This window comes from Triticum urartu, chromosome 4 (genome assembly GCF_003073215.2).
Source record: "Triticum urartu cultivar G1812 chromosome 4, Tu2.1, whole genome shotgun sequence".
NCBI classification, from domain to species: domain Eukaryota; kingdom Viridiplantae; phylum Streptophyta; class Magnoliopsida; order Poales; family Poaceae; genus Triticum; species Triticum urartu.
Window position 1 is genome coordinate 90640537 of NC_053025.1, and position 11471 is coordinate 90652007.

At 43.0% G+C, this 11471-nt stretch overlaps 1 protein-coding gene and 1 long non-coding RNA gene across 5 annotated transcripts; both read right to left on the minus strand.

The window, feature by feature from the left end:
* Positions 1 to 1540: 1540 nt before the first annotated feature.
* On the minus strand, positions 1541 to 2759 carry LOC125553611. The gene has a single exon (XM_048717370.1). It carries the CDS (start codon positions 2570 to 2572, stop codon positions 1940 to 1942), a length of 633 nt encoding a protein of 210 aa, XP_048573327.1. The 5' UTR covers positions 2573 to 2759; the 3' UTR covers positions 1541 to 1939.
* Positions 2760 to 6858: 4099 nt separating this feature from the next.
* On the minus strand, positions 6859 to 9131 carry LOC125550839. 4 transcript variants are annotated; one of them, XR_007301938.1, is made up of 7 exons: positions 8910 to 9131; positions 8556 to 8822; positions 8129 to 8313; positions 7772 to 8013; positions 7331 to 7670; positions 7189 to 7248; positions 6859 to 7085 (listed from the first exon to the last, which is right to left on the minus strand). It is a non-coding gene; the product is annotated as an uncharacterized LOC125550839 (long non-coding RNA). The 4 variants fall into 4 exon arrangements; XR_007301936.1 differs by having other exon boundaries at positions 8129 to 8238; positions 8910 to 9130; XR_007301935.1 differs by having other exon boundaries at positions 7772 to 8238.
* Positions 9132 to 11471: the final 2340 nt, after the last annotated feature.

An 11471-nucleotide genomic window follows, 5' to 3' on the forward strand; every position in this document is an offset into this window, starting at 1 on the left:
GTTTTCAGTGCCGTGTGTCGCATTTTGATGTGCTAAAATGTGATGAAGCTACTAAATTTATCGTTTAACATCCAAGAAAACTTATGCATGTATGTCTTGGGTTGACAGGAAACAAGCTATCCCCTGTGATTTTTACCTTCGATGTGCCCTCACCTTCTGTAAGCAGCCTCTCTATCCCTCTCAAATTATTTTTCTTAAAGATCTTTATGTATACACAAGGCACAATAAATTATCTTGCTTCTTTCCTGAAAAGTGTACTGAAGTCACTTTCCTCTTTCCTGCTTCTGGTGGACAGATTATTAACATTGCATGCAGGTTGGTAAACAAAATAGCTCAAGCAATTTCGAAGTGATGTGTTACTTGGTGCAGTCTAACTCTGAACTTTATTCTTATTTTCCTTTGGTACTGAAGATTATTTCCCACACACACACGCAACTGAAGGTTTATACAGTGACGTATATACATGTTTGACTGCTAATCATGATGCCTTGCTTCCTTTCTTTGCTGAAATTTTACAACAATGCCTCTACTAACCTCATTTCAACTGATGTGTACAAACCTTCTATTTGTTTTTGTGTGTATTACATAGCATAGGAATTTCCTCCACTGGAGATTTTCAGATAACTGAATCTGACACTCCAAATCAGAAGACACCAATCATTCAATCAACTTTACTAAGGGAACTTCAGAAATATTTTCCTGTCCCTGGCAGAAACAAAAATGAAGATTACACCCTTCAGTATGTACATCTATGAAGGCCAAGCGAGGCGTTAGAGTTGAGGATTTGACACAATTTGGATCGAAGTACTGCTATCTATCCAACCAATCTTTCTCTCCTTGGGATTTCCGTAGTTCGTTCCTGTGATTGGTTTTCTTTCTATGCCTAAGAAAGTGGAATGGAGGGAGTAATGCCTTGAGGTCATATTTATTATAATTATAGTCAATTTAGTTCGATTTTCAAGTTGCGGAGATGATATTCATTGTGTGACCTTTGCCCTGTAGGGAATGTCAACGGGCTTTATCTATGGAACACTTAGTTTATTCTTAGTACTTTCTCAGCAATCATTTTTGTTAAAAGGATCTGTACGCCTGCCATAGTCACAGTGCATATGGGTTTAGTATTGTTATGAGTGAGAGTTCATTCTCTTAACACGACACTCTTGCATTGCAATGGACTTGGCCTCGAATCAGATAGTATTCAATAATAATGCATATTTTATTGTGAGCATCCCACGATCCATTAAGTTATTTAGAAACTATCACTTACACTATGGTCATTCAGCCCTATCTTTGCAAACAAACATTTCCATATTTAATGAAATGTTTTTCAAGCATACATTCCCGTAGCAACACGCGGGGTATCATCTAGTTTTTCCAATAAAAACGTTCGCCTTCATAATCCCACAAGGTCATAGATGCTTGCAGACCAACTATAGATTTTGGGGCATGATCAGATGGCTTGGCCCAAGTGTCTAATCGCTAGCGCTAGGAAAAAGTCAAGGATCTGCCGCATCTCGCACGCATCCAATCATCGCAAGGATGTGATTTGAACCCACGACCTCCTCCTTCAAAGTATGCCGCAGTAGCCCACTGTTGATAAAGGTCCCGATTTCAATGGAGTTGTAATGTAAAGTTGAATCACTTATTTCACGGTGGAGAGTTTGTATCGGCTGCACATCAGACACTACATGTCGTGTGCACATCAATTTCGAACAAGTATTGCCTTATTACAGAAGCGCCAACTTGAATTGTTACTTTTGAGATACCATGATAAAAGCTATAAATTTCCGCAGCAACCATCTAGTTTTTCACAAAAGTTGAGATCTCAAACCTCGTCATCTCATCACACAAAGTTATATCCTCCTCCTAAATTTCATCAACAATGCTGGGCAGCGCTCGTGTCGTGCCGGCCGGTCGCCGTCCAGTCAAAACACAATAGTCAAAAGTACCAGCCACGGCCAGTTGCAGCATCCACCTCCGCCCTCGCTTGGGCGGCGTACCTCCTCCCGGGCGGCAGTGGTAACGACGAGGCCGATGAGATCGACGCCGACCGCCGCATCCCCAGCCCTCCGCCGTCCGACCTGAAGCTGCCTCCAGACGAGCTGGAGCTGGAGCTGAAGCTGGACGCGGACCCGAGGCCGGCGCCTTTCTTGCTGCCTTTCCTCCGGAGCATAGGCAGAGCGAAGCACCCAAACGCCGCCGTATCTGGCTCAGGCGCGGCGCTGCCGTACTCCTTCGCCGCTGGCCGAGGCGCGGCGTCGATGAAGGCGGTGGGCGGCGCTCGGCGGTGACCGCCGGCATACGCGTAGGACCGGCGCCGGGAAGGTGACACCGACGCCGAGCGCGCGGAGGTGACGCGAGGCGACGAAGCCGCCGAGTGGTGGTAATACGGCGACGGCGACGACGCCATGGAGGGAGGCGGCGTCAGCGTCAGCTTGGGCGCCACCTTGGCGGGCGATGCCGCCGCCGCGGCGCTCGCGCTCCTCGTGTGCTTCGGCGTCCCAGGGCAGACCTCCCACTTGAACGGTATCGAGCCCGCCCTCCTGCACGAGTCATCTTCCATTGCTGCCATCTTTTCGTTTTGAAATGAAATCCTCTCTCTCCAGACCTTCTCTCGCCCTATCTCCCTCTTCCTCGTCACGCTCCTGAATTTATAGAGGTCGTGGGTGGCGATGATTCAGGAGTGATTCGAGGGGGAGATGGACTGGTTCGAGATAGTGGGAAGCTATCTCTACTTTTTTAGTGTGCATGCGTTGAGTTTCTTCGGCGGTTTGGCACTAAGTGGTAGGCTAACCGAAGAATCGCATTGGGCCACCATGTTACCTCTGACTTCTCGCCTCAGCACGAGACAAGTTCAGCTGACGACCGGCGCATTGATCAGTTAGGGGAATGTCGTTTTCAGGTTTGACGGCCGGTGCAGAGGCCAGACGATGCGCGCACGTCGATCGGAGCTAACTCTGCCCGCCGATTGGGTTGGCGGCTTCATCGTGGTTTGTGTGCGGCCGGCGGCGTGACTGGAATGGAGAAAGATAAGTGTATGATTTCTGATGTTGATGGCACAATTGAACTGGCATTTGAAGTTATGAGCTCTGAGAGGACGTGTGCGGAAGAGAAGACTGCTGTTTTTTGAAGAAAAAAAATGCAGATCTATTATATATAGGTTCAACCAAAGTATAAAGCACATCAAATCAAACATAATAAAAATTACATGGAGGTCCCCGGACCACCGAACCACCACTGAGAACGAGCCGCCGATATGTCGCTGTCATCACTCCCCTATCGGAGCCGGTTTGACCTTGTCGATGATAGTTAGGATAACTTTGTGCACGTGCTCTTAAGGACCAGCGTCCTGGAGCTGTAGCCGTCGCCGTTAAACCCTTGAATATATCAAAATTAACTCGCACCAAATGTCACCGTCACACACCCGCGACGAGAAACCCAAACCTAAGGAGACGGCAGGAATCCACGCCGGAGCTCTATTTTTGTGAGGACACACAAATTCTTAAATTTCGAGAAAGCCTTCACAACGAGAATCCACGCATTTGTATGTATGGATGTATGCACATTCGTGTACGACATTTTCTGGGTACTTGGGTTGACATACGATATTTTTGTGAGGACACGCCGTTTCTCTGGCATACACGAACGGAATGTGGATGTAGAGAATTCAAAATGGCCCGGGCTCATCTCCTCTCTGCGAACAGTAAATTCAAAAAAATAGTAAATAATTTTTTTAAAACTCTGAAAGTTTTACACACAAAAGTTGAGAGAATATTCTAGGTACGAGGCGTTGAGACATTTGAGGAGCTCGTGTAAAAAAACAATCTATACAGTACACTTTTTGAAATTAGCAAGCCAAATTTGTTATTTGTGGTCACGAGCTACTCAAATATCGCCAGTTCTGTGGGTGTTGCTTTCTCTGAAGAACCCCATTGATGCGCCAGTGGGGACAAGCGTGGCCAATTGCGATTTGCGACTCTCGTTTTTTTAACCTAAGTGTGATTCTTGTTGTGAAGGCTTTCTCGAAAGCAACTAATCAAAGAGTGCTAGTTCGGGAGCCTCCTGAGGGTCACTTGAAGTGGGTTGAGAGCGCGCCATTGCCACCACATGTTGCGCTCTGGAGGCTCTCTCTAATTTTTATTTTTTTTCGCATGCGTTTTTGGCATTTTACATGTTTTTTTGTATTTTTTGACTTTTCAGTTTTTCACCGGTCTTATTTAGTTTTTGGATAAAAACAAATTTACATGAAAAAACGCGCTTTTTTCTTTTTCTTCCGTGAGAGGCACGGCCGTGCCTCTTGAAAAAAATGTGTTTTTTCTTTCGCGAGAGACACGGGTTTGCTTCTGCAAGAGACGAGGCAAAATGAAAAAAAATCGTCTCTTTTCCCTTTCGCAAGAGGCACGGATTTGATTTCATGAGAGGCACGGCCGTGCTTTTCGAAAACGGAAAAAAGTGTGTTTTGTCTTTTTTTCACGGGAGGTATGGATTTGCTTATACAAGAGGTACGGGTTTGCTTTCTCGAGAGGCACGGCCGTGTCTCTCGAAAACAGAAAAAAAACATGTTTTCTTTTTTTTTCCGCAAGAGCCACGGGTTTGCTTCCGCAAAGGCATGGTCACTCCTATTTTGGAAAAGGAATAAAAAACGTGTCCTCTCGGTGTGGTTTTTTCTTCCGGTTTCTTGGTCTGATTTCTTCATGAAAAAAATCGTCAAAACCTGTCAACATGGGATCTAGTTTTGAAGATCTCGATGTGAGGAATCAAATGGTGAAATTGATTCGAGATTTACACGCACGCTTTAAGAGATAAAACGTTTTGAATATGCGGCCATCTCATTCCGTCCGTTTTGATGGGTAAGCGCACCGCTTCTCTTCATCTCTATCTCTGACGAAATGGCCGCATATTTTTGTCTCTCCTATCCATGCGTTGAATCTCATCTGACCATGCAGAGCGCTCCGTACTACAGTTCTTGCAACTGAGCACCTGTTTCGAAAAGGTATACCGCAACAAATGGGGTGATGCGGAGACCACGGGCTGCTCTCTCCGTTGCAGCCGTCGGCGGTCTTGCAAGTTTTCGCAACAACAGTCTTGTTGCAGGAATACATAGAAGAAGTTTGAGATGTTCGGTCTATTGCAACGAAAGTTTTACAACAAGAGTCTTGTTAAAAAAAATAGAGAAGTTTTGCATCAAGAGTCTTGTTGCAGAAAAATAGAGAAGAAAAAGTTTTGCAATAGGGGTCTTATTGCGGTAAATTAAATAAGAGAATATTTTGCAACAAAGGTCTTGTTATAGAAAATTAAAGAAGAGATTTTTGTAACATGACTCTTGTTGCAGAAAGTTAGAGAAGAAGAGGTTTCGCAACAAGAGTATTGTTGCATGAAATTACACAACAAAAACGAACGGCTCGCCTCGTACAATCGGACGGCTCGCGAGGCGGTGGATCTTTCTAAAAGATCCGCCTTCGCCTCGTACAATCGGACGGCTCGCGAGGCGGTGGATCTTTCTAAAAGATCCGCCGGCCGATGCATAGCACGGCTTTTAATTTAATGCTATTTGAGGTTTTATCATTTATGCCATCGGTTGTGTTCCACTACTCAGTTTTGCCATTAGGAATTTCAACTGCTCAAAAATGCCATCGCTTCATTAGACACATGCTCAAAATGCCACTCGACATCATTATTGTGATCTCAAATCTCTTTTGCCATGTTATAATGACATAAATACCTATGAATCAACATGCCAGCTCGGAAAGTGCTATTCTGAGCTCAAGCTCAGATGCACTGCATATCTCAGTCGTTCACTGGCACCAAGATTCACAACGTCTCCTGTATAGTCATATGTATTCTGAATAGTATATCCCACCTATTTCCTGGCAAGGACCCACCTATCTACCACACATAATGCCACCATCGCCATCCCACCCTGACGGGCTCAGACGGGGGTGCAAGTTATGGGCCACGGCTCAGCCTGTACACCTATTTTAATACCCCTCCAGTGACACAGTGATCTCGGTGGTTGGATGGGCTGCTGATGTGACTAGACATGGAGCGAATAAAAAAATTTAGCTGGTGCAGATAAAGTAGATTAACAGGAATTGTAGTATGAGAGGGACAAGGTGGAAAGTTGGAAAATAAAAAACACATGTGAAGTGATTTGAAGGGCCTACTGGTACAAGGGTGCTAATTAATTGTGAAGGCACAGTGATGATGATAGGGAGCGGTCGTATTTTATTAGTAGAACCCATGATTACAGCAGTGCACAGACACAAAAATACGATAATGGCTGATGACCAAAGGAATAGCGAGTACTTTCAGAATTTGGGACAACACTGACACCTGAATCAAACTAAGCATTACTTCATGGCTGAACCAAAAGTAGACAATGATATATACTGAAAGGAATAACTGAAGAAAGACTGAACCATAACACAAAAGAGAACATGTCGAAAAGACAGTTTAAGCATCATCTCAAGCTGTAATACAAGCTCTGAAATAAAAATGCTATTATCACTGAACATTTCTAAAAAAAGAGGATCAATGAAATTGAGAAACATTCCTTGTCCGTGTAAAACTAGATAGAAGAACACTGATTGTCTATCTAGAATAAATATATATCACAACCATTTGAACTGCATTTTAAGAGCTAAGAAGCACAACCATGTAAGCTGCAGTTTGAGAGCTGAAGAAAAAAATGTGGTTGTACTGAAGAAAAACAAAAAGTGCTCAGCTACAACACTGATTGTTGTATTATGTGAGCTACAGATTTCAAATCTAAGAACAAAAGTCTGTAGGAGTGATCCGACTACTCACCACAGAAACCTCATATAAGAACATCGATCCAAAAATTCCCTCACCAAATTATACTTAAAATCAGGGGGGCATCCATTCAAATATATTATTCAAATTGCATATGTAATCAGGGTAGTAGTTCTAATACAATTCTCAGGAGGGAACTTAAATGTATATGCTATCTGTAGTAAACCAAGCATTGCAATGCAGAGAATCAAACCAAGCATTACTTCAAGGCTATAAGGAGAATCAAATCAACAACCACCATCATGGCTGAGAACCACCAATGTACGCCCGTCCTGCAAAGCAAAGTTGTTTCTTAGTAAATATTCAAACTGCATTCCAAAAAAGACATTTTAGAAGTTGTGTTTAAATGTATGAACTTTTTTCAGTGCGTCTAACCTTCGATGTTTGCCTGCCAGCGACGGCAATCCTCATTCGCACTTTTATCAACCTGAACATCTGCATGTACAATTGACAGATCAAGTAAATCAGTGACAACATATTTCACATTTGTGGTAGTATACTTTGTTTACTATCATACCTCTATGGCCACCCTCCACGGGGCTTGTTTCTCGACCTGCCGGTTCGACCTCCTGAGCAAGGTTTTGGTTTGCTGTCGCATTGGCGATCTCAGTTTTCTTCCCGCGGACCATCATTTTTATCATACATTTCTTGATACATTTTCATGACATCTGGATCTTGCAGCTCTTGCTCCCTCAACTTTCTGTCTGTCTCAGACAACTTAGCGTGCTCAGGATCATCAGACCATTCTTTCATATCAACTTCATCATTGCTTTCATCGTCAGAGATGTCAATAACCCCGTGAACCAAACCCGTCGTCGCACTCGCAGCCGGTGCACGGGATGCTATCTCCATCTCATCTGCAAAAGCATACACACAAAAGTAAGCACACAATTATAAGTTGCTTCTGCATCCAGGAATCAGTAAGCATTTTTAGATCAAAGTTTTTTCCTGTACTCACATTCCGCATCCAGCTCTGCTTCAAGTTGCCGAGCAAGTTGATCATCTAGATGCACGTCATCTATCCGCTCCACCCTGCACACAACCACATCACCAGGCCCTGCACATCACCATCTCCAACACCTTCTTGTTTTACCAATGGGATGCTTGTGCGTGCCCTAACATCATATGATGCCGCCTGAGAGGCATGTACATGCGTCGCATTGATCTCCTCCAGAACAACATCCATTAAACCAGCATCAGCTACCAGAAACAAGCCCCAAGATGTGTTACCATATATGATCATCCATTCACATTTTGCAAAAACAAAATAGTCTAATTGCAAACCATTCTTCTGAAGATGGACCTACTATCTTACCTGGGCAATTGTTATCTTCGTCTTGCACAAGTGGTACAACCTTGTTCACGTCCGCGTCTTCCTTGACCACACTGTCAGTGCTAGAGGCTGGTGTTTGTACTGCTCGCCCCCTTCAAGTTTGAAAGAGATTATTCTTAGCAAGGCATCAACATTTGTCATCGGTAAGCTCATAAAAAATTCTCAACCTGAGAGGGATTACAAATGATTTGTGTCAACCAGACTGATTCTCTGCTCATCTAATTGCAGTTCAAACTACTAACTCACATGAAGCCTAATTAGATTAAAACATCAAGTCCTCACACTAATTCATATCGATTACTGCCACACCAAGAATTCAACCAACAATGCACGGCCACAAACAGCGTGGAAATACGTTTATTGAAATTCTTCATAGCACAGATCAAATTTTAAATTCAGCTCCCCTCACCTTTTTATTCCAATCAGGAGCCTGGGGATTTATCTTTCCTATGGAGAGCTCAGAAGTCGGAGGCGAGTTGTCCTTCTCACTGTTGCCGCTTGAGCCACGTTGCAGATTCGCCCATCTCCGCTCGTCGCCGCCGGTGCAGACGCCACGCAAATCCGCACATCGCCGCTCACACCCTCCAGCAACGGCACCACCACCGTTCGCCTGTTACCGTCCGCCGGCAAACCTTCCGGCAGCAGACTCTCTCCTACCTCCTCACTCAGCATGGATCTATGGCAGAGAAAGCAAATAAACCTCAATCCCCTGTGCTCCACTCTACAAATCACACGCAAAATTGGGGGGAAATCGCTCTCATACCTACGGATTGGATGCATGAGGAACTCCATTAAGCGTCGGTCGCCCGTTCTCCCACTTCCTCCCTCTCTACCTCGTCACCTAAAATGGATGCCGCGTTGGGGAAGAAGAGTCTGGATCTGCAGTCGTTTCGAGGCTGTCGCTCTTTTTTTTTTAGGATGGCTGTCGCTCTTGACGGAAACCATCTTATCCGAGCCATGGAACACACGTACAACAACGAACCTGGGTCAAGCAGCTGGCCCACTCTTAGCACATACGTATTTTGGCACAGTGCGCAATTACCAGCGCTTCAAAACCAACCGTATTAGGAATTGGCCCAGATCCCCATGCGCTAGCGAAGGCACAAGATATCGAGCGTATATGTGCTCGCGACCATATACTCTGCATCCATGCCAGCTCTCCCTTTATCTTACTACAATAAAGTGTGAGGCCCACTTGTTCCCAACAGCGTTCTTATTTTCCTGTATGATTATTCGCTTGGTTACTCCTGACAAGTGGGGTCACACTTATCATTGTGAGATAGATAGACCTGACATGTGGGTCTAGGCTTATTTTTGTTATATAACATGATCAACTGGTTTGACGTGAAAATAACAATGTCTAATGGCATTTTTGAGCAAACATCTAACGAAGTGATGGCATTTTTGAGCAAACATCTAACGAAGTGATGGCATTTTTGAGATATCGAATGGCATTTTGAGCAAACATCTCATGAATTAATAGCATTTTTGAGTAGTTGTAATTTCTAATGGCAAAACTGAGTAGTGAGACACAACCAGTGGCATAAATGATACAAACCTCAATAGCATTAAATTAAGGGCCGTGCTACGCGTCGGCCGACGGATCTTTTAGAAAGATCCACCGCCTCGCGAGCCATCCGATTGTACGAGGCGAGTCGTCCGTTTTTGTTGTGTAATTTCCTGCAACAATACTCTACCGTACACACACACCCTCATATATACGTACACGCACTCATCTTTATGAATGCACACTTTGAGAGACTGAGCCGGCATATCATCTTTAGATTAATGAAGTAACCACATGCGTTTTCGTAGTCGACGGGAACGTCTCCTCCGACTGAATGAACAATACCAAAAAGTCTGAAATAAATCTAGAAAAATGTGAGCACTAATGTCAAGTCTAAGACATAAACCCGGATGGATTGGTTCCACCAGAAAAAGCCAAACCATCTGAGTTAGACTCAGTTCATGGAATAATGCTACATCTATGGATAGTTTTTTGAGATAGATCTTTTTTAGGAGGAGAGGTTAATAACCACGAATGAGTTGAACTTCCTAACCGTGCCTATAGGTCTAGCAATTTCGGTGGTAGCGTCTTGTAAGTTGTGTATGTCACATGTTAGTTTTTCTTTAATTTCAGTTGTTCTAGGCAAGAAGTGCAAATGTATGTTTAGGGATTCATGTCCAACTTTTGTTAGAATTGCATTTCGTTGTGAGTGCAAATTAGATTTTGGTAGTGTATGAGTAAAAAGGGTTGTTTTTGACTGGTAAAATGGCAAGGGCCCTAAGATGTGGCGCTCGATCGGGGTGGGGAGGGTGCATTGAACGAGTCAGTCTTCTGGCTTCACCAGTGGTAAAATTTATTGTGCATCCTCTCCGGTCCTGTGGTCGGCTAGCGCCTTGAACATTGTGTACATATCATATTAGCTTTTATTTAATTTTAGTTTTTCTGGGTAAAAAGCGCAAATGTATGTTTCAGGATTCATGTCCAACTTTTCTTAAAATATCATTTCGTTTTGGGTGCAAATTAGATTTTAGCAGTGTCTGAGTAGAAAGGTTGTCCTTGACGGGTAAAGTGGTAAGAACCTTAATATGTGCCAAACGATCAAGGAGAAGCCCCCCCCAAACGTTTGGGTTTCCCTAGGAAAAACACCACCATTAAACGTTTTGCTGGACATGTCCTTTTCAGGCCTCCAGGCCTAACATTATTTTTTTGAGGGAAACAACAGGACTTTGTTGCGTATTTTTATTGATTTTTTAAAATAAAGTACAAAGAATTCCATGCCTGATTACCATTTTCTTTGTATACAAAAAGTAAAAGAATATATAAAAAAGATTCATCATGATGTATGTAAAATAAAGCTGTATAAAAAATTGCCAACTTATACAGAAACAGTTTTGCCATGATCTAGATTATGAAAAATGACATGCTACTTTATAAAACTACCATTTCTCTAATTTATAGATTTACAATGAGTATGATCAAAACAAACAAAAAATGTGTGATCTAAAAAAACTAAATTACCATGCTAAACTTAAAAAAATTGTCATCCTCTAGAAAAAATGTTTTATTTGGATAAGCCCCAATTAGATTCTACATTTTTTCCAAAAACATACAAAAAAATCATACACAGGGATTGCCATGGCAATAAAAAGGAAAAAATGCCATGCCATAAAAAGTAAAATGCCATGTTATTAACTATTAAAATGCCATGCTCCCAACAATAAAACTGTCATGTTATTTTTAACAAAATGACGTGCTTCTAATAATAAAAGTACCAATCTCTTATTAATTAAAATGACAAGTTCTTGATTATTAAACTGA